A 23,686-nucleotide genomic window follows, 5' to 3' on the forward strand; every position below is an offset into this window, starting at 1 on the left:
CAGGGAAATTATTAAGGCTATTAAAATTGATGAATTTGGTCAAATTTTATTCGCGGATGTCTCATCATCATCATCATCATAATCGTTTGTCTGCCACACCATAAATAAAAACATACAGTGATAAAATTTTCATAGGGTCAGGAGACCTCCAAAAAACACCAAGCTTATAGGCAGGCAGGCTAGTGTGGACAGCTGCCACCAAGAACTGAACTAAGAAAGAAAACAGACAGTGACGTCCAATGCTTGAGATAAAATTGAGTAAAATGTCCCACGATAATATACCATACTTAAATTAAAGTATGACAGTCTTAAGGCAAGTATGATATCCTCACTTGGTATGACAAAAAATAAGAATAATTAAATAAATTAGCTGGTTCTCATGCAGGTCCTCTGTCGTGATCAAATTGGAATTTGAAGATGTTGGTTTTTGTGCAGGGGGGAAGACCATAGTACCTGGAAAAAAATCCTCGGAGTAAGGCGAGAACCAACAACAAACTCAACTCACATATGGTACCAAGCTGGAACAGAACCTGGGACACATTAGTGGGAGGCGACAGCTCTCACCACTGCGCCATCTCTGCTCTCCAATAAAGTACAAAAGTAAAACCTCAGGTGCAACTGAGAATGTCTTACACAAGCACCTGCACCGGGCCAAGCTGTACCTCATGTTTCTTTACACTACTAACCTGTTGAGAAGATAAAGACATGATTTATCTCTATCAGAAACTGTTACCTTGTCCCCCTGTCCCCCATCATCCTAAATTTTTGCAATGAACCCCCGCGATTATTTTAAAAGTAAAATTAAATATATTTATAACCAAATAGAACCACCCCAACATTATACACCATACATTTTGTGTGGTCCTCCTTAGAAGCCATATATTCTTGACATGGTCCCCTAAATCTCCTCACAGTGGTCGCTTGGCGCAAATGGCATGCCACAGGCAGCCCAACCATAGAATGTTTAACAAACAGTGAACCGAATCTCAGATTGAAGAGTAACTACGTCCCCCATTCGTGGCCCTATTTTTAGTACTTCAGATTTTCTGCTACCACAGTGAACTAGACAGGAGTGAAACATGTTTTTTTACCGTTCTTTTTTCTTTTTCTTTTTTTTTTTTTTTAATAAAGCTATAATTGGCAAAAGCGCACACCCACACCCGGTTACCTTATTAAATCACACCTTGATATTGATGAATACATACTGTCCCTACAGTGGGCTGGAAAATGTTACTATTACATGTAAAATTCTACTAGAAAGCAACAAGTTTATTTACACATCGTTTACCAGCATCGTCTGAAGAAGGAGCTCAGGGGCAGGTCTTTAAAAATTCTGGCATTCAGCGAACTGAAATGGAGCTAATCCAGACGAATTCTAAATCAGGAAAGCCAGTAAGGACGACTCGAATTCAAATTGATTGTTAACAGTTGTACTACAGGATCACGTGCGCTTTTGAAATTTAAAACAGAATCCATGTATTAATCGACACCTAAGGTCAATAACAGCTAAAGCTATGGTTAATCTTCTCTTCACATAAAAGTAACAGAGATGACCGTGGACCAATTTCGGATAAATCCGTTAAGGGTCTGTTTGCAGTTTGGAGGGCGTGGCGTAAATTCAGTTTTAAGTGTAAGAAGTACCAAGATGGTTGCATCCAACACACTGGGCTACCTGAAGATTACTGAATTGGACTAAACGAGATAAATTCCACCAAAAGTTATCTCCGGTTACTCTAAATGTGGCAATAAAATCACTAGGGGAAATAGAAGATGCATCAGCGTTTTTCCTCTAAAAAGTGCACCTGAGTTGTCCTCCAGGTTGCAAAGCTAACGTTTACAGAGTTAAACGGGTAAGTTAAGCTGTCTTGTTTTGTGAATTAGGTTCAAAGCTAATTTATTTACGGAGCATGCGCTCCTGAGGGACTGAACGAGAAAACAGCAGTATTGCAGAAACAGACCCTCCCCCATTATAGCAAAAGATTCTCAAGCACAAATGTTCGGGAAATGCCTCAGAAACATCTTCTTTGAAAAAAGCTCCCAATGTTAATCTGAAACAGGCGTTTTCCGCGTAGCTAAACTGGGAAAAGGATCTTTCAGCAGCAACAATGTTTCCTCTTTCACCTTAACTTACAACTGATTTCAGTACAGTGTCTAGACCCGAGTTCTCAAACATAATTTCGACAATAATCACTTGGCGCTGGCAAGTTTGCTGAAGTTCTGACACAATCTCTATGGAACCTGCCCCATGTTGAACTACATATTTGTACCGTACGTATCGATATAGTTGCTAGAGACACGAGGTTAGATACTGTATAAGCGAATCATGACAAACGAATCACGTTTCGTTGGAAACGCACATCAAGACAATGTAATGAAACCAGCTGTAAATGTTCTTTGTCTTGCGAAACACAAACTTCATGAGACTTTAAAAGAGCTTGCAAGTCGGGGCCAGATTAACTACAAACTCCTTGAGTCAGCCCACAAAATCGCTAACTTCTTCTACAACTCAACGTTCTCTGAAAAACTAAACAACTTTCTCTGAGCTTACTACATGCAACTACATTTCAGACAATCTATTTAACTACACAAAATAACTACAAAGATTGCAGGCAAACTGAACTTCGTTATCTGTCACCCAAACTATATGGTCGCACTACCTACCAAGTTCTTTGGACACGGCAACTCAACAGACCACAAAGTTCTTTGTCACGACATCCAGCTACAAGGTTTTTGTCACACCAGCGACCAACGACAAAGCTCTTTGTCACACAATCTTTGTCACACCAACTAAACGAAACGGATGTTCTTTGTTATGCGTGAAGCTAGCCTCAAAGATCTTTGTCAAGGCGACTAATTCTTTTATCTTGCAAACTGACTACAAATCCATGGTACCATTAATTGTTATTTAGTACGTATGTAGAATCTTCTTTCACTTTTTAGCCTAGTGTTTATAAGTGGCTGAAAAAAACGACATGATCGAACAACTAAGCAGTCAGATATAAAGCCAGATCAAATCAAATCACATAGAAGTAAAAATAAGAGATCAGTACCGTTCATAATTCAGTCCGACAAGGTAAGCATCTTATGAGCCAGTCTGCACCAGCCTGGGAATCCATCCTTCTGTCCAACGCCACTGATCCACTGCAGAATCCAAGGGGACACATAATGCGCGGCGCGAACAACACCCATCGCTCTGTGGGACCACTCATGAGACAGCACATCAAAATAACACGAGGTGTGCACATCGTTGACCAGAATGGTGCCACTGAGGGTCACTGGGGCGTAAACACCTTTCTCGTAGACCTTGCTGATGTTCAGAACTGCATCCTTCTCCACACTATGGTCTGCTCTCACGTACAGAATATCTCCGACTCTCACATCTCTGGCAGGGATGGCTGTTGCTTTGCCAGTCTTCTCTACAAACAGCAGATGATCTTCAGTGATCTTCAGGACGTTGTTCTTTTCAGTTTTGATCTGGAGAAATTCTTGCATAACTTCTAACTGACGGTGGATGAAGATGATCACTGGTTCTGCCTGGATCTCGTTGTTGATGATCACCTGCACCTCGTCACCAACTTCTAGAGAATCCATTTGTCGTCTACGGCCATGTTTGTCAAAGAAGATGGCTGACCCAGGATAGCATCCTCCGTCTTTTATCTCTCCTTTGATTTTTGTTCGAACTTTATCCTCGATCTCTTTTCGCTTTGTTCTTTCTTTTTCCTCCTTGTCGTTAATTTCTTGTTGGAGCTGGGCCCTACACTCTTGAAGTCGTCTTTTTCCAGTGGGGCTCAACTTCGGATCTTTTAAATCCTTGTCAATGTCTTGTACTTTCTTTCTCAATGTTGGTAAATCACGCTTGTATCCAGTGGCATTCAACGCCTCTTCAATCCCTTTCGCAGCTTTCGTTTTAGAATTGATGAAGGGCTTTCCCTCAGTCATCTTGTCAATTACCTAAGGAACAGACAGCTTGATTATTTCAGTACCTCGCCTGGTGTAATCGTGATATCATTCACCCTCCGCAAGAGTCGTCTCGAAAAACTTTTTACATTAAGATACTACAGTATGTAAATCGGATAATCATAATCATCATCATCATCATCATCATCATCATAATAATAACTATAATATTTTTTTAAATAATAATAACAAAAATATTATTATCCTACAAAAATGAAATAGATCAATGCGGAATATTCACAGTGCGAAACAGTGTGCTACGAAATATTAAACTCCTGAGAGCTGAGAGTCACTCGTCCAAAATTCTACTGTTCCGGTGAAATAATTAAACATAATAATACAACAATTGAAGAGAAGGAATTCGATACACTCTGTTCATTAATAATAATAATAATAATAATAATAACAATTTATTTCTTACGCATTACATCAGGAAAATCTCAATGCTCTTACAAAAATAGTAATAATTTAGGATCCATTGAAACCTTTACAATAATTAATTATAATGTAAAACAAACAAAGAACTAGATCATCATACACAAAGATTAAATAAAAAAGTTTCAAGTCTGTTTTTAAAAATATCAACGGACGGGGCGCTCCTCACGTCTAACGGAAGGTCATTCTAAAACGTGGGTGCACAAGATGAAAAAGCACGACCACCATATATAGTTCTTTGTCCTAAGAACCTGCCTGTATAGTCACAGGTTGTTAGTAGCGTTTGAGCGAAGACGCCTATTCGGTTGATGTAAAACTGGCAAATCGGTCAAGTACTTAGGAACGAGGCCATTTAAAACCTTGCGGGTAATTAGAATTATTATACATTGAACTCACTACCTCTTTTTTGATTGGCCGAAAGCGTACAGTGAATTTTCGAAATCAGTGTCTGTGACGTCATCTAGCTGCAGATTACACAATAATCATGTCAAGGACACTCCAGGTCACGGGTAATCATGTTATGTGTGACCTCGGTGCATGATTTCCAAGGGTAATCATGCCAAGTTCGCGCGCTTTGTGTTGCTTGCCGTCAGTGAAGAAGCAAAAACATGACTTCCATTTTTTTTTCGTTCAATGTATAATAAAAAAATTATTAGATTCGGTTCTTGTGATATCCAGAATAATCAAGGCTCAGTAAGGGTTATCAGCCGAAGCCGAAGGCTTCGGCTGATAACAATTACCTCAACCTTGATTATTCTGGATATCACCAAAACCTCATCCAATAATTGTTTAGAATCTTAAAGGTGATACGTTTATATACAGGCAGTCAGTGGAGTTTACGGAGAATTAGCGCGATGAAAGGTGGTGATAAATGTCAAACTAAATGATAATGAAATGCTGTTCGGTTTTTCACGAACGTTGGATAATCGAAAAATCCAGATTCCTGTATAGGATTCGAACCATCTTTATACCGAACCACTGAGCAAGTGAGAACTCCTGACGAGATAAGTCATTTCAGCGATTTTTTCCACACACAACACTTTGGCATCCCTAATCTAGAAAGTATACGCAGGGCGCAAAGAACGTGGCAAAATGATCTAACTCCGCACCAGTTCTTTGATGTGCTGCTGGAAACCTATCCGTGGTGTTCACATAGAGAATAAAATTTTAAGCAAAAGTATGGTTTAGAACTGGGAATCTGACACACTATGGTCTAGGAACTGGGATTTGCCAAATTCGGGTTGGAAACTGAATCAATTTTTCAGTTTTTATGGCCTTACATAATTCTTTTATATGAGCCTTACCGCCTTACCTCTTACCTCAATCAGTTGTAGTCGCTGTTTTTGATAAGCCTCCGGATTCTCGTCGGCATCCAGAATATTGTTGAACAAGACTTTTCGATTACCAATTCGGCAGATAAAATCTTTCACCCATTCTGGCAAACCAGTGAGCCACTGCTCTACGTAGTCGTCGACCGAGGAGACTTTCTTCTTTCGTGCACTACGTTCAGCTTCATCACCACGTGTGAAAAGCATGATCATGTGACCTTCGGCTTCTTTCCCCATAAAGGCTGTAAGCAATTTCAGTGCTTCTCCATCCTCGGCAGTAAACCGCTCGCCAAACTTAGATACAAGAATGATGGCATCAAAACCATCTGGAGCCTTAGTGTACATATTTGTTAATTCTCTTAAAACTTTTTTTTGATCCTCTCTATACGCAGGCAACCAGGCACCCCAGCTATGCATCTTTTTCACAATATTTGTATCTAAAATTCCAGGGGTGTCTATCACGGTAATGAGTCTGCCGTTAATGGTACCATATCCATCCCGACAGAATTCCGTTTCAGACTCAGCACCATCACTGGTAGGGAACGTCTCTGCGTCGTCGCTGGCGCCGACTATTTTGTTACCAGCAGCACTCTTCCCATTTCCAGTTTTTCCAAGAAGAACAACAGTCAAAGGTTTACCAGTACACTTCTAAATTAAAATTATCAATTCTAAGAGTTAGAAAGTAGATAATGGCGGAACAATAGTTTAGGGCCAAATACTGGATTTTACGAAAGGCGAAAGTTTTGATGCCAAATCCCCTTGAGCCAAATCATGTTCTACAACATAATAGGTTAGCATTTGCGAAAACAAGATGAAAAAGAACCTCATACTGGGTTATGTGTTCAGCGATGCTTCACTGTAGTGGGCACATTCAATTTTATTTAGGATGCAAATAGCTAAAGACTATAACCCTACCAATCAAAGCGTTAATCAGGCATGAGAACAAAGGACATATTAATGTTAAAACCCCACGTACGGGTCTCATTCTAACTATAACATCCACTGACCCCCGATTTAAATGTATTTTGTAATATCCATACGAGAATTACCAAGTAAACCGAGTTTTAAAACATTTAATTGTTTGTTATTTTTGGATCTAATCACCTGCACATAACTATCAGGAATGAATCCACTTTTTCCTCTTGTATGCCTTGCCATCCTCCTTCCTTTTGGTGTTCTCTAAGAGGAACAAGAAATTTGATACAATATTTACAGTCATCAAATGAATTCTACTAATTAAAATAATCCATCTCCTACTATCAATTGTTGAAAAATTGAATCGTAATGGTATTGGGTTCGCTCACGTTCCAGCAGCTGACCAAATAAGAAGCTACCTGTATAAATGAAAACATAAAACTAAGTGACTGAACCAAACTAGTGAGACAGTCTCAGACAGTGCAGAGTGCCACTAATAGCTCTGGCATGGTAGTCATACAGGTCCTCATCCCCGCCCGGTTCCCCCCCGGCTTGTATTTTCCCCTTGCAGATTAAGAAGGGACGGGAACCTTGATAAGACATAATCTTAGCAGTGTGCTTGTTTAATGTGCGTATTTTCATTCAAGGTCCAAAAATAACTTTCAACAATTACTGTTTACTTTAGTGATTTAAGTTGACTTTCGTTCATAATTGTTATGCATCAGTCAATTCCAGCAGTGCCCATCCCCCCCCTCCCCGGGCAACCGCGGGGCATTTGCTCACGTTGTCAGTCCCGGGGGTGGGGCATCTGCAATTTTATCGCGGCCCGGGGACTGGGAATTTGCGTACCCCGGGACGACCCCCGGGCATTTGACACACGTGTTTTCGAAAGTGCCACGGATGAGTTCATCGGGAAAGACGAGGCGTTTGTCGACTTGTCCGTCAGGGACTAGAGAAACTTGTAGATGTTTTAAAGGTATGTTTTCTCAGTTTTAGATATTTCTTCATTACTTGTAAGCATATAGATATAAGCGACAAGGTGAACTATATTTTGTTTATCACAAAACAATCACTGGCTATTTTGACGACTATTTTGCATTTCGCATTCAAAACTAGCCTAGCATTTTTTAAATTCCTGAAAGTGGAGTTAAAATACTTAAGGTTTGCGAATTCAAATGATGCGATCTTCAAGACAGATCTTGCGAGCTTAAAATGCAATGCATCATCATTTAAAGTGTCCTGATTCTTCACAGAAAAAGTAGCCTGCGAAAACAAGCACCTATCATCGCTCGCGGCTGGAGGCACGTCCGCCGCGATCCCAGCTATCCTCTAGCAAACTGTCAAAAACAAATGTAAAGAAATAAATATAATCGGAATCAACTAACACGTACTGTTGTCCTTGAAGTCTTACCGTTGCATTAAAATACTGAACAGTTGAACGTTTTATTCACTGATTAATAAAATAACTGCAGAGGTGTTGGAAGGCGACGATCGCGGGGGGCGGGGCATTTGCCCTCTTTCTTCGTCCCCACCCCGGGGCATTTAGACAGCTTATGTGTCCCCACCCAGGGGAATTGGCCAATTTATTTTAAAAAAATGCTAATGCATGGGGTTAGCCCGGGGAGGGGGGGGGGGGGATGGGCACCGCTGGAATTGACTGACGCATTAAATTCAATAATACGTTGAAGCAACAAACGTGACAATTTCACCTTTCACACCAACCGCTGGAGATAAATGGAAAAAACTCAAGGGGACAGTGTCACGAGCTGCGCATATGCGAGATTGCTTTTTCCATATCGGCTTAAAATTCCTTTTGAGAGTGGACATTTAACCGTGCTGTGTTCTTTTGGAGCTAATTGAGAAAGTAGAATTCTGAAAACTAAATCATTTTCAGGTCAGTTTGCGTTGAATATTTACTCGTTCCGTGTTTCCGGACCCGTCGAGTCGCAGCGTCATCAAGACAACTGCTAATTGTTTCAAGCAAATCTTTTTTTCTCTAGCATATCTCGACGGAATACTGCATATCTCGCCAAAGATTGCTACTAGCAGCTACGTCAATGTAGATTCTACAGTACACAACGATTTAATGCTCACGATGCGAAAACAGCTTACAAATCTTGCTGTGTTACACTTTAGTTCCTGACGAATTGCAACGCGATCCACCTATCGTTCAAGTTTCACAGTGCTAACTGTCTCATAAAAACATTTTTTTTCTCTAATAAATCTCCGCAGATTTCTTAGTCTTATACACCATATCAAAGCTAACTGAATGCAGATTCCGGAGAATGTAACGATTTAAATTTGAAGATGCGTTAAATAGCCCAACCTCACGCCGTATTCTACTTTATCACATCACACGACATATAAAAAACCGCGTGGCTTGGGGGATGGAAACGGAGTGTATAACGATAGTAGAACGCATACGTCTTACATGTTTGGTTCTACCACAAGGAAACGCACTCAACGTTTGTGTGTGATCCCGTAGGAAACGTATCTTCCACCTTACATATAGTCGACACGAACGCTAACTAATCTGCGCATGCATTAAGAGCAAATTGGTTCTGTTCTTAAGAGAATAGGACCACAAGGAGAGCAAGAGGTTTTCTGAAACAAATGTATATCTTTAATGTTATTAACGAATTGAGGTAGGAGTAACATGTTTTACGTAGTGCGCACAGGTGCTTAACCCACTCCACTCTCTTGTCACAATACTAAATAATTAATCAACTGAAACTAATAAATTATACAAGCATTAAAGTTTGCACCTTAGTGCCCTATTGTTTTGTTGCATTATTGCGTTAGTACTTTAGCAGATAGCAGCCCCCAAAACCATCCTAGTAGTGCATTCTACACTAAAAAGTCGGAATTAAGAATATCATTAATTGTATTTAAGTGATAAAAAAAAGTCTTAAGGAGTATAAAAAATTCTACGAATTAGTTAAGGTGGAATGGTTCCCGTAAGTTTTAACAAGTTATCTTTAATGTCATTTTATTAAGTTCAACAAGAGAAATTGTTTGACACCAATTACGACATAACTAGTTACCATGGTAACCGTGCCACGCCCTCAAAACCTTTCACAAGCAATACCATAACTGTGAACTGCAGTTATCAATAAACCTGTACTGAAGCGTAAGTAGCTCCTTCTGTGGGTTGATTTTTGTCTTCCTTTTTCTTTTTTCCCCTCTCTGTACCTTTCTTAGCGTCTTATTATGTTCTTGGCCTTTATAGTAAAATTTCCTGTTTTTTCTTAAGTACAAAATGTGCATTTCTTTTTATTAATAAGTTTCCTAAGGCCGGTTATGTTTTTTGTAATAAACTATGCTAGGGCTGTTCATGTCTGATCAATAAACAACATGCCCTATACGTCTGGTATTTTCTTCGGTGTACTTGCCCATAGCAAGCAAACAGTGTGTCTTACAAACATGTTAAACAAGTGGTGAAGGTTTATTCTTTTTAGAAAAAAGTATCTTTCATAATGATCAACGATGATTCAAGGTATAAAAACTAATTGAAAAACTTTTTTCCACAACTTCACCAAATTTGACGAAAATTAGGGTACCATTCCACCTTAACTTACTTAAATGAAATTACTTTTAAAAGGAATAATGAGGGAGCTTCCCTTGACGATGAGCCAGGTGAATACCACTCATCAGCTAAGCTAATAGTTAATTAGCCAGTCAGTCAGTCAGTTAGTCCGTCAGTTAGTCAGTCAATCAGCCAGTCTGTCAGTCAGTTAGTCTGTCAGTCAGTCAGCCCGTTAGTCCGTCAGTTATGTCAGTCAGTCTGTCAGTCAGTCAGTTAGTCTTTCAGTCAGTCAGCCAGTTAGTCAGTCGGTCAGTCTGTCTGTCAGTCAGTCAGTCAATTCATCAGTATTAGTCAGTCAGTCAGTCAGTCTGTCTGTCAGTCAGTTAGTCAGTCAATTAATCAGTAAGTCAGTCAGTCAGTCCTTAAGTCAGTCGGTCAGTCTGTCATCCAGTCTGTCACCCAGTTGTCAGTCAATTCGTCCGTCAGTCAGTCAGTCAGCCAGTAATAGTAATAATAATAGTAATAATAGTATATTTGCATTGCGCCCTACACTCCAAAGGGAGGTATTGGTCTAGTCAAAATAAAGGTTTGAACATTTGTGAATTGAGAATCTCTTTTCATTTTTGAAACATTAAATGTATGCAATTACGTATTATGTTAGATGTGACTTTATTGTCTGTTTCAAGTAACCAGTATCTGCGTTTAAAATATGTGAATTCAGCTCACGTCTTAAAGTGGTATTTTAATATATCCCTGACAATACATCAAGAAATGCTGTTCACGTTGTATGCAATTTTCTTTGCTTTGAGATAAAGACACAGTGTTAAGTTTACAAACCATGTTTCGGATGACCAACATCCATCTTCAGTTGCAAATACCAATGAACCGCTTGTCGGTGTGATGGATGGATGTTGGTCATCCAAAACATGTTTTGCAAATTTTTAAACTGTGTGTTTTTTCTCAAAATTATTTCTTGTCTGCTACTAGTTCGCAAATTTTCTTTGCGTACTAAACATGTTCGCTCTTCTACTGGGATTAATGCTCCTCTATTTTCATATCGTGTTCTCTTCATAATCTCTTGTTGGTGGAGAATAAAAAAACTATCCGTGGTTCTAACGTTTGGTCCTGGTCCTGTCATGTCTCAGCTTTGCACATGCGGGTTATGGTGCTCTTTGTGGCTTTCCTAGTTGAAATCCGGCTAATATTTTGTACGAAGGTATTCAAGCTAATTCTTCTGGTCGCTTTGCTTACACAAGATCTGACCTTCTCGAGCTGTGCCCTTTTAATCTGAATATCAATGCATGAAATCAACTTCAGCATTTCAGATATCGTGGAAAAAGCCGGCAAGCTTTCGAAATCAAGGGAAATCCATGAAGCAAGGAACATTACAAGTATTATCCGCTCAAGAACATCCTTCGATAAACACTCGCGCTCTCTTGCATATAGAAGAACTACGAATTTCACCGACTTGATTTCTATTAAATGTAATTCTAGTGATTATGATCAACGCTAGATGAGTTCTGATACTACTAGCTGTTCTTTTGGGCTCCTAACTTGTCGCTCCGTTCGCAACTAGCGCATTATCTTAAAAGATTACACTGTTGACAGGAATTTCGATATATTTGTTATAACGGAGACTTTGATATTGATATAGTTTCTATCGGTGATCTTGTTCCGAGTGGCTATTCTTTCTACCACACTCCAAGAGAAAGCAGAGGTGGAGGTGTTGGTATTTGGTGTAGTCGATCATTGAAGGTTTGTGCCACTGATAATTTTACCAACTATAAATCGTTTGAAGCCATCGGAATGCAAATGAAGATGTTCACAAGGGATGTTTGTGTTTTGGCGTCTTCCACGAACTGTTCAATGAGTTATTTCATGGAAGAATTTAGCTCATTTCTTGAACAATTTGTTATCAAGCCTGGATCGTTACTAATTGTTGGAGACTGACTGTCCATATTGATAGTACTAGTGATATTTCTACGGTTAACTTCACTAACCTATTGGAAGCTTTTAATTTACAGTGTCATCGTACTACTCAAGCTACTCATCAGTCTGGTCATATCCTGGATCGATTTGATTATTACTCGGGGCAGCAATGACATTCTGTTGATGTTCATGATTCGTTGATTTCTGACCACTTTACCGTTATGTGTAACCTTAAGATCGGAAAGCCGCGTTTTGGAAGGAAATCTATCTCCTCTCGCAATCTGAAATCAGTTGACATTGATGCATTCGAAGATTGCATTAAACGATCGCACAGAAGGCATTTCTCGATTTATCGCTCTATAAATTCGGAGCTGTCGAGAATTCTGGATTGTTATGCTTCACTTTCTACACGTTTACTAACCATTCGTCCGGCCGCACCATAGTACACCGACGAAATCAAGATCGGAAAGAGAAAGAGGAGACACAGGCGACTGCGGAAGAGTCGGCTGAAGTTTACCCAACAGTGCCGGTTGGTCAACCGAGTTCTGTGGTCATCTATAACTAGTTATTATTCCCAAATTGTTAAAGACAATGAATCGAATCAACGAAGGTTATTTGGAATTGTTAATAAGCTCTTCCACGTGAAGCCTGATTTAGTATATCCACCACATACTAACGCCTATGAATTGGCCAAAATAGCTTTGTTACATTTTTCACCAAAAGATTGCCACTATTCATCGAGATCATGTTCAACTTGGCCATAATGACTGTGATTGTTACCAGGATACACCAATATCTTCCTGTTGCCTGGGATATTTTGATGAAGTGACTATTAGTGATCTGCTGCCTATTGTTTGATCCTTAGCAAAGAAATTCTCTGATCTCGATCCTATCCCTGCCTTTCTTATGACTGCAAATCTTGTCAAATGAACCAAAATTTAGACATCTTTTCTTCAGCCATTTTGTAGCGAAGAAATGTTAAAATAAAATATGTAAACGGAAACTTATGAGGAGATTTTTGTTTCTGAGCCGTGAAAAGGAGTAAAAAAGTTAAAAGTACGAAGACAGCCGATGGCTTCACGAAAACGTTTCCAAAATGACCGCGCACTTTAATGGAGGAATGGAACTGAGACTCTGCTTTGTGACGTCACTGTTGTCTTGAATATTGCTGCGTTTCTGCGTCAGTGAGTCTTTCGTGGGGAAGGTTTTGGATCTGAATGCAAGCCTTATTCTACTTGGGAAATGGCCTAGGAGTTCGCCCGCTGTTCGGCGGGCATTATTCGCTTGTTTTTCGTTGTTTTTTGTCCAATTGCCGGTTTGCAACGTTCCATAGTGAAGTTAAAAATCGTCGGTACAGCGTCTTTCTTGACTATAAGTTGACGAAGCTTGAAAGAGGGTCCCAACAAACCCCTTGCTACAGGATTTTGCTCGAAGCTGTCTGCGGTAAAGTGTTTTACACAAACGCGCGAATGCTTCGAGGGCATGAAGCACTTCTTTTTTTTTCATTTTTATAAGCCATTCTCTTTTAAGTTTTGGGTCCTGGGGGAACTTGAAAATGCTAACTTTTGCTTTTGAGTGGTTTTCCTCTGAAGTTTACTGTGAACTTGAAACCAAAACAGATTTCAAATTTCCCGCATTTCTTGAGCTCACCAACAGTGACGTCTCAAGTTTTTTTCCGACAATTATCCGACAGTTTTTCCGACCGCTCTACGATTATGAAGGATAAAAAACAGCGATTTTACCATTCCGATATCTCCGCAATGCTTCGTCCAATTCGTTTGAATTCTGTCCAATTCTGTCCGATCGCACGTAGTTTGTTTAAGTTAAAGGCACCTCATCATATTCATCGCATCTCACACAAGACGTTCCAATATTAGATTCCCTACATAATTCTCCCCTCAGGGACATCGCCAGGCACCTTAACATGGATTTTCATTTTTATGTAGATGATATCGATCGCAGTTTTATATATCTTTTAAAACATGCTGAGTGGACGACATGGAATTGGGTAGGGCTAGAGTGGAAGCCTGTATTTTTGACATTAATTTATGGATGGTGCAAAATCGACTCAATCAGGGTAAAACCGAGGTACTGGTATTTTCATCGTCCTATCGCCACGAACCGGGTTTGCATGGTCTGACCATTGTTGAAGAGATTGTTAGCTTTTCTTCAACTGCAGAAGATATTGGAGTTGTACTTGATGATTCTATAGCCATGGTTCCTCATATCACTGCCGTGTGCAAATCTGCTTTCTTCCACTTGCGCACCATATCCCTGATTAGGAGTTTCTTGCGACTGAAACTACTAAAACTGTGGCACAAGCCTCTGTAACTTCAAAGATTGATTATTGCAACTCTTTGCTATATGTTTCTCGTAAATACTTTTTTACATAGGCTCCAGCGAGTGTTGAATTGCGCTGCAAGAATAGTGTACCAGTCAAAAAAGTACGATCACATAACGCCTCTCCTAATGGAACTGCATTGGCTACCCATTGAACAGGGGATAAACTTTAGAATTTTAGTGATTATATTTAAAGTGCTACACAACCAAGCTCCTACGTATCTAATTTACTTGCTTAGTCATTATCATCCCTCGAGATTACTTCGTTCATCTCCTAAAAACTTGCTTTGGAAATCAATGGTGGGAGTTCTTTTGCCGTTTCTGCACCATCGCTATGGAATCCTCTCCCCCAATCTGTCAAATATTCTACATCACTTGACACTTGTAAACGTAGACTCAAAAAGCATCTTTTCTTGAATGCTAACTATGGATGCTGATTTTTTTTTATTGTTTTATTATGGTTTTACCTTTTTTTCAAAATTTAGTCAATTTTAGATAGTCTTGGTGAGTTTTCAATTAATTTTTAGCGAATGTTTAAATCAGAACCACCAAGAAACAACGCTATATAACTGTCTCATCATTATCATTATCATTATCGTTATGGTTATCGTTATCGTTATCGCTATCGTTACTGTTATCGTTATCGTTATCGTTGTCGTTGTTGTTGTTTTTGTTGTCGTTATTGTTATTGTTATTGTTACTATTATTATCATTATTGAGTTTCTTCAGCGTCATATAAAAGGTTTTGAAAATGCTTTATCCAATCTCCTGGTGAAATTTCAGAGCTTTCGTCAATCGTCTCACTTTTTCGTATTTTTTTTTTCAAGTCAGTCAGCCAGTCTGTCAGTCAATTCGTCAGTCAGTCTGTCAGTCAGTCCGCCAGTCTGTCAATCAATTCCTCCGTCAGTCAGTCAGTCAATTTGTCAGTCAGTCTGTCAGTCAATTCGTCAGTCAACCTGTCAGTCAGTCAGTCCGTCAGTCAGTTTGTCAGTCAGTCAGTCAGTCAGTCAGCCTGTCATTCAATTCGTCAATCAGCCAGTCAGTCAGTCAATCAGTCAGTCTGTTAGTCAATTCGTCAGTTAGTCCGTTCCTTAGTTCGTTCGTGTTTCGATAGTTAATTAGGTTGTTAGTTATCTAGTTAGTTCAGCATTGGCAATTTAAAAATCGTTCCCTTAACATTGTTCTTTAACATTGTTTAAAATTACCGAGGCCCCCGTCCAGACTCCGCCGGAGAAATTTGAAAACTCAGCTTTATTTTTACGATTAGGCCTTCAATACCATCCATACTAACCCGTCACAAAAAAGCGTAGTTTGAAAACGCTCTCCAAATTAAACCGGAGGAGTCAAAAAACTCCGGCTTTTAGTATAGACGGAAAACATTTTGAAAAATGGAACTTTTCGAAAACGATGCCATTTCGGATAATAATGAGATTTCCCTGTCCGAGTTTTCCTCAAACACAAATCCAAAATAACCGCTGATTGTTGCGTTTTCAAATTTCCTCAGCTTCGTGATGACGGAATCTGAGCCTTCGATTGCTGGTCTGCAATCATTGACAAATAATAATAGAAAGCGCGAACGTGGAAATATGTACGGTAAAAGAAGAAGTGGCGATTAGAGAAGTGGCGGGTACAAAAAAACTTAAAAATACAAAGCGAGGTACTGGTAACTAAATAAACAATAACGAAAACAAAAGGTGATAGCTAATAAAGTGACAGCTTTTCACTGCTAGCATTGTCATTAAGTGTTGGTTTTAAGTCTCGTATAAAAAATATTTCTTTTATTTTACAATGTAAATCACATTGTCCACTAGCTAAGACCTCGAAATGGTCCCATTTGATGTTATGGCCGGTGGAGATTGCGTGATCAGCAACAGCGGAAGTGTGACCCACTTGCGTAAGGGCTTTAAAATGCTCGACCTTTCTGTCATGCAGTCGTCGCTTTGTTTTGCCGATATAGAAAGCGTCACAATCCCAGCAGCTGGCTTTGTATACGACTTTAGATTTTTGCGAGCGATTTAAACGATCTTTGTAAGAAAAAAAACGACTTAACTCGGCAAGTGTGATTTTAAGGTTAGAGTGATTTTAAGGTTTTTTGGAATTGTGAAATAAAAATGCACATGGCTGTTTTGGTGCAAACTCTTAACACGGTTTTCATAAATTCAGTCATATATATCATATATAAAGAGAAACTTAACATGCCTCGATATCTGTGGCTGTGAATTTACACTTTGCAACGACTACAATTCCTGATTTCCATTCTTGCACAGTGGAGCCCTGCATCATCAGAAAGTACTTGCATTGAATGGTTGTCATGTAGTGTTAATTGAGCAAGACGTTTCACCTTAAACATAAAACGGTAAAAACGAACGGTAAAATCCGACGTTTGGGAGTAGTCATGACTCAATTATCGAGAAAAAATATATCAGATCTTACAAATTACAGCATTTAAAGCGATTTAAGCGCAAAGAATTAACATAAAACGGTGCGGAGAAAGATATGAAGACATAGATGATCATCGCTGTTATACACAACTTAAGCAGCTGTGAAATTGAAGCCTGAAAAAAATTCATGTCTATATCTAATATCATTTACATAAAATGAAATGAAAAACGAACCGGCCAGGAAACCATGGCTAAAAAGGGTACGTCATCTGCAATTTCGTTCATGAAGTATTTTAAAGTTTGTGAAGAATTGAAGAGCTGACTAAGTGTAATCATGTAGGTTTACAGAGGTGGGTTACTGAAAGTGCTCTCAAGATGTACTCTATTTTACCATCAACCACATCTCCTTTCTGATTATCAATTCCTGATCGCAAAAGGTGAGATTTCGCTCTTGTGGACAAAAACATGAACATTACTTACCTCTGTCCTACTGGACGCCATTATGCTGGTAGTTGCTTTCGTTGGTTTCTTAAAAGTGAAACGGAGGACTTAGAATTAATAACAATAAATGTTAAAATATTATGGTAGAAAATGAGGAAAGACTGGGCAATTACTTATCGCAAACGTTGCAAACAATAGTCATATTTATTATACAATTCAAAGAGCTGGTTTTAAAATTCCATCAGGAATGTTTCACGTGCCTGTGTTTCTATATTTTCTAATGTTGGTATCTGAGAGATCATATTGTGTTATGATTGTTGTTTGGACTACGTGCGCTTTTCTCCCAATTTTTTTGACGCAAGACTCGGTGAGGTGGCAAGGGATGGATCTGCGGCTGAATAAATATGCTACAACAATATAATTTTGTTACGTGTACTCAACATTTTTTTTCAACTTCAAGAAGTGAGAATAATGCAGTAGACAGCTTGGTTTGATGATGAAACGAAAACCTCAAAAGGCTAGGTGTTTTTTAAGGCCCTTTGGGCTGCCTCGTGTCACTTCTTTGGGTTCCACCGGACATGTGGACGCATTCGCCTATCAAGAATTGGACTCTACAGCCACAAGAGAACTAATAAGATTCATGAGATTGTTTCAGTCTAGAGTATGAGCATTTATTTTGTTACTGTACGGTAGAGACTGAAGTTTTACATTTTACCAGAGTTCACAGTTTTCTTTCAGTTTTGCAGGAACTCTTTTTCGGACATCGTTTGTGCGGTATTTTTTTCATTTATTAATGAACATGGCGAAGAAATGCACTGCCAAACCAAACGAGAGCAATGCAAGAGTAAACGTAAACAGGAGCGCATTTTCATTTCCGCTATTTTACGAATAGAATTCGATCTGACTCGATCTGTCCCAATCTGAACCGACATCGCGGAGGCACCGCGGAAATACGTTTTTTGACGTCACAGTAATTGGTCAGTGGTCATCAACATCAGGCTGGGCTCTCCTTCGATCGATCAGTTCTCTGAGTTCGACTAAAGGATCGGTATTTTGCTTCGTTTTAAGGTCGAAAATATACTTGATACTTCTCGGTATTCGTGAGTTTGACGTCCTTGAAGGAGTTTTTAATTCTCAAACAATATTCGTAATGAATAGCGGTACAGGGGAGTCATTTTGTGTGGAGTAATGTGCAGTTTACTAACTCGAGCTGACAAAGCGTGGATCGTGTTGCTTCGGTCGCCCTCGCCTTCAGAATTGTCAAAAACAACGATGGGTGTCCAGGCAAAGCCGTAGATTGGTCCTGTGTGAAGCTTTTGCAAAGGAGTTTGTAGACTGGATGGATTTAAAGTGTAATTTGCATGAAATGCTAGAGGTACATACAAGGCAGGACCGTTTTATTCCCAGTCACTTTACGCCGACATGTGGCGCTTGTTCATTTAGATTATAAGCTTGAACGTGTCAAAGAATTTTTCATAAGAATTTTGTCTTTAAAGACTAGCTTGTTTGGCGTTTCTGTCACCTTTCTGACTTTCTGCGCCTTTTGGAACGGGTGAAGTAATTTTTTTTTACCTGCCGTTAGCTGTTAAAATAAAACATTTGTTAATTTCATTCACGATATTTCTCTATCATTAAAGATTGTTTAGGTCTACATGAATATAATGGTGGCATTTGCGAAGGGAGTAGAAATCGAAAATATTGTGATTTGTTGGCCGCAGGGAACGCAAAAAATACTGAAAACATTCAAGACCGCCCAATATCTTCGGTTCATTGACAATTTTTCCTTGCTTGAAGTCTTTTTTGTTTACATGTTGATAGTACAGGCAAATTTTCAAGAACGTTTCCTTATAGATGTTTTTTTTTTTGTATTTAAGGCGATTGACAGGCGGTAGTGCAATGCCTGCCAGTCATACCGACTAATCCAATACACACACTGGATCGCCTAAATACGGGGGTGCAACCAACACGTCAAACTTCACCGGGGGATCGAACCCCGCCTCTACAGACAAGAAACATAAAAACAAACAAACGAGAAACGAACAGGCAAAAAACATCAGACAACAGGACTAACATACACTGCTCGGGGCAACGGCGAAAGGTGAACCCAAAAGAAGGGCACCTGTCAACAGACTAATCCTAAAAGAATAGGTTCGCCACCAATATGCAACCCAAAACAAACCAAGACCAAAAACAACAACAAACTCGACGAGCAAAGTCCAAAATCAACGCAGAAACGGCAAAAACGAGAGGATGAGGCCAAACGGAGTGGGCAGCAACACGGGAAGCAAAATCAAGACGAAGCAAGCCACAGGAAAACGGGACGGATAACAGGCTTGGAAGAAGGCGAACAAAATCTAGGGAACAGACGACAAGGTGCAGCAACAGGACCAAACGTAGCAGCAGCCGAAGCAGCAACAGAACTAACCGGGCAACCATGCGAAGTGGTAACAGGACTAGACGTAACAGCAGGTGAAACAGCAACGGAAGCAACAGAACAACTAGAACGTACGGGCGAAACAGCAACGGAAGCAACAGGACAACTGGACTGGACAGCCGGAACAGCAGCAGAACTAGCAGGGCTGACAGCAGGAACAGAATCACAGCCAGGCAAAAAAAAGGGCGAAGACAGGTCAGCAAAGTCAACACGCGGACGAGACAAGTACGGGCGGCGCGGAAAACAATCAGGCTCACAAACATACTTGGGGGCGTCAATATCAGCTAGACCATACGTAGAAGTAGCAACAGACGAAGACGGGCGAGTAGACAAGACGGACGAAACAGCACATGGCGCAGACTCAATGGTGGGACGGGACAACAACGAAACAGCATAACAAACTGCGTATGGAAATTTTGCATATGAAAGTAGTACAGCAAAGCAGGCAAGTGTTTACTAGTGGTAGTGATACTGTAAAGTTTAACGCGACGTTCCTAGTTTAATTTAATTATAGTTGTTGTCTATGTTTAAAGATATCCCTTTCACGTTTCACGAATTTTGTATTTCCATTGTTTGAGTGGCTATATGTACTCGTTAAAACAAAATTATTAGTTAGGATGCATAAGATCCATGTCAAAAAGGATCCATCGAAGCCATAGTCAAGTTCTCTACCGTGTGAAATAGTTTGCGTGATTCATGATAAAGTACTAGTGCTATTGAAAAAACAAACAGACTGCTCTAAAGATAAGCTGAGTGGTAAAAACTTGTTTGAACTTCTTGTCTTGGATTTATTTCAATTCTTTACCTTCAAAGATTTAGTGGGAATGTATAAAATAAAAAAAAATAGTCGGAAATAATAACAATTGCGCGATGATTAACAATTGAATAATTACGTGAGATATGCGTCAAAGTGACCACGTAAAATTCTCTCAATGGAACAGTTTTTACGGGCCACCTGTAATTTTTTCCAGGCGAGTAGAATAAAGAACCTGCTTTTATTTGGTTATATTTATTTACTTAACTGTAATATAACAGACAGCATTTGACAAGTTCAAAGTTTGTTAATATTAACCTTATCACTTTGGGTCCGTAAATGGTTCAGCTTCCGAAGGTTAACTATTTTGTACAAAAAAACATTTTGAAATAAAATTTAGTCCCGAGTAAAGTTTAAGAGATGCCCCACAAACTGTGTAAAGGACATGTCAAGAAAACGTTTGGTATGTCCATACGATTATGTCTCATGGCCGCCGCTGAAGACCCTGTGGCCGAATTTTTAAGTTTTGCAAATTTTGAAGAAAAGAAAAGGAAACCGAACCTTTTGATGTCATTTCTGAAAATAGTTAACCAAATGGGTTCTTTTGCTCAAATAAGAAAAAATTCGTTATTTCGCTTCTGTCGGCCGATTCTCGATATTTTCGGATTTACGCTCTTAAATTATTATGAATTAGGCATTTATTTTTTATTTTTTATTTTTACCTCATGGTATGTACTTCATACCATGAGGTATAGTGATGGTTGGATTGGTCACTCCATTCCCGTTAGACAATTAATTTATGCATTAGATCCGCCTTAACCATGAATTAAACACGTTTCCCCCTGTCCCCCATACTAGGTTTGGTTTTGTCCACAAAGTCGTGTCATCAGTCCGGAATATCCCGATAAATTAGGACAGTCATGACTTCATGAAGCTATTGTTAGCAGGGAAAATGGCGGACCTTTCATGCGGATCAAGAAAATATGTTGTTTCCAGTCTCGCATAGAGTCTGGCCAGCATTATCCAGGACTTTTTGCGACCTAACGTTTAGAGGGAGAATAAGCGGCCATTTTGGTAGTGGAAGAACGTTGACTGTCCTCTAATCATTAAGTTTTTTTGGTGTCAAGCGACGATGTAGACGCGATTTTGTGGCCAAATATTAAGGTTAGTAAAGTGTACGCGTTATTTTCTAGTATTCACGTATTTTTCATTGAGCTGTGTATATTTTTAACTGGTTCTAGTGTTGTTAAAGTTTCATCATGCCAAATTACACGGTTGTAAACAAGGTCGAGGCACTTTGCCGAATTTTTGGGAAAAAAACAAAGGGAAAAGAGAGGAAATAAGACGTCGCTAAGTACGCGGACGAAATTAAACAAATTTGGGAGGTTTCTGTTTTGGTGGATTCACCGAATGTGCACCCCAGTTTTATCACTGGAGAGCCAGTAGCCTGTTGAAAACCACCTACAGCACAGAAGTGGCAGCGAAACAGACAGGCCAGGGGTTGTGTAGTGATTCCCTGTAAATGGATGCTATCAGTATCCCAAGGAATGGCACAAAGGGTAGAGAGATTGTTTGTGCTCATTTACCAGACGTTGAGGGCCATGCAAACATGTAAGTTAAGGTTTGTAGGGGGCATTTTTTTTTTTGGCATTTTTTAAAAACTATACACACTGCAGCTGTTCCTAGTAGATGATGATTCTTTTCACCTCCCCATGAAGCTTGAATGTACCAGAAAGTAATGTTTTTGCAAAATAATTTTATGAACGCAAAGACTGAAAAGGTACGAGAGTTTATAATGTAGTGTGAGTGTTGAACATTACTAATTGTGAAACTAATGCAAAACATTAATTGGTTGTGAACAGGAAACATATCAGTTTGGTTAAGAATTTGTAATAAAAAATAGAAAACATAAGAGTTATCAGACCACTTGAGGGCAAACTCTTATTTAGTGAGACTAATGTGGTAACTACATTCAAAATAAATTCATATGTTAAAACGAAAAATACATTTGTAGTAATATTGGCATCTGTAAGCAATGTAATAATCTTCCAAGTGCTTGTGATTAATGTTTCAGGTCCTGCATTCTGCTAAGAGGCAAATTCAAGGTTGAGAGTACCTAAAGAGTGAATAAAATAAAATGGATTTCACTTTCAAGACTGAATTTGTTTTGTATACTCTAAATAAATATATAATAAAACCTTGGGACATGTGGATGGATTGTGAATGCTCCCTTGTCAACCTGTCCAGGAATTATATTTTGATATTTTTGGGTAAATAACTTGTGAAAGTCAGCAATTATATGTAAGTTAATTTAAATGTGGAAATCAGACATTACATCTTTTAGCACAGTAACAAATAGATACAAGAAATATTTGAAATAAATACCAAAATGGAGAAATTTCAGCTTTACAAAGAATATGTTAACAGAATTTTTGACTATCCCTGCATCTGACAACACTAAAATTTGGATACATTTTTTCTAACTTAGTTTATTTTGTATAAAAGAACAAGAATTTCTCACTCGTATGCGTTATTGGAAATTCTGTTTTAATGATGATTTCATTTCCTCGATTTAGCCAAACCGTATAACATTTTGGACATCTACAGTTTATCTTTGCTGGCATATAAGAACACGCCCGTGCTGTCGATTTCGGCCCGATAATCCCTAGATAAGAGGAAAGCCTCAATTCTCATATCGATCATTTCCGTGCTTAGAAAAATGCAGAGTAAAGATGCTTACCGATTGTACGGTCTCTTTCCAAAGAATGATAACAGCAGCTCGTCAAACGTGGTCCGCATTGCGTTCTGTATGCTTCCTTCGGTCCGAGGTCCGAGGATATCGATCATTTCCGTGCTTAGAAAAATGCAGAGTAAAGATGCTTACCGATTGTACCGTCTCTTTCCAAAGAATGATAACAGCAGCTCGTCAAACGTGGCCCGCATTGCGTTCTGTGGTGCTTCCTTCGGTCCGAGGATAATCGTTATCTGGGCAGAATTGTCTGTGACATGGAACACGAACACAAACTTTCCTTTTATTTTATAATTTGGACAGTATTTAACTCAATTCGAGATAAATATATACCTCCTGAAGGCCCGCATTCATGGCATTGGAAAGTATTCGCGACTCTCTTTGTCCGCCATCTTGAATCTCTTGCTTTGTTGTGAAACACAACACTCCAATCAAAACACGCATTATCATTGGTTGAAACGTGAGTTTCGTGACATCACAGATGTCCTAATTTATCG

At 39.2% G+C, this 23,686-nt stretch overlaps 1 protein-coding gene and 1 long non-coding RNA gene across 6 annotated transcripts in view; one reads left to right on the forward strand and one right to left on the reverse strand.

Moving 5' to 3' along the window:
- Positions 1–1,397: 1,397 nt before the first annotated feature.
- Positions 1,398–23,686, reverse strand: part of LOC110048247 (uncharacterized) — a 45,800-nt gene continuing 23,511 nt past the window's right edge. Inside the window, exons 3-7 of one of the 4 annotated variants that reach the window (XM_089275567.1) lie at positions 17,292–17,339; positions 16,630–16,704; positions 6,825–6,899; positions 5,712–6,368; positions 1,398–3,951 (exon numbers count right to left, since the gene is read on the reverse strand). In XM_089275567.1, the coding sequence (XP_089131693.1) occupies positions 3,061–3,951; positions 5,712–6,368; positions 6,825–6,899; positions 16,630–16,704; positions 17,292–17,312 (1,719 nt within the window). In that variant the 5' untranslated portion in view covers positions 17,313–17,339 and the 3' untranslated portion in view covers positions 1,398–3,060. Of the gene's footprint in view, positions 3,952–5,711; positions 6,369–6,824; positions 6,900–16,629; positions 16,772–17,291; positions 17,340–23,686 lie in introns of those variants that run through there. The other 3 variants (XM_089275562.1, XM_089275572.1, XM_089275577.1) reach the window with 3 other exon arrangements.
- LOC149119001 (uncharacterized) lies at positions 21,740–22,594 on the forward strand. 2 transcript variants are annotated; one of them, XR_016202612.1, is made up of 2 exons: positions 21,740–22,061; positions 22,515–22,594. It is a non-coding gene; the product is annotated as an uncharacterized LOC149119001 (long non-coding RNA). The 2 variants fall into 2 exon arrangements; XR_016202611.1 differs by having other exon boundaries at positions 21,740–22,051.

Source organism: Orbicella faveolata, unplaced genomic scaffold (genome assembly GCF_042242905.1).
Source record: "Orbicella faveolata isolate gen_17 unplaced genomic scaffold, um_ofav_v1 contig_1, whole genome shotgun sequence".
NCBI lineage: Eukaryota > Metazoa > Cnidaria > Anthozoa > Scleractinia > Merulinidae > Orbicella > Orbicella faveolata.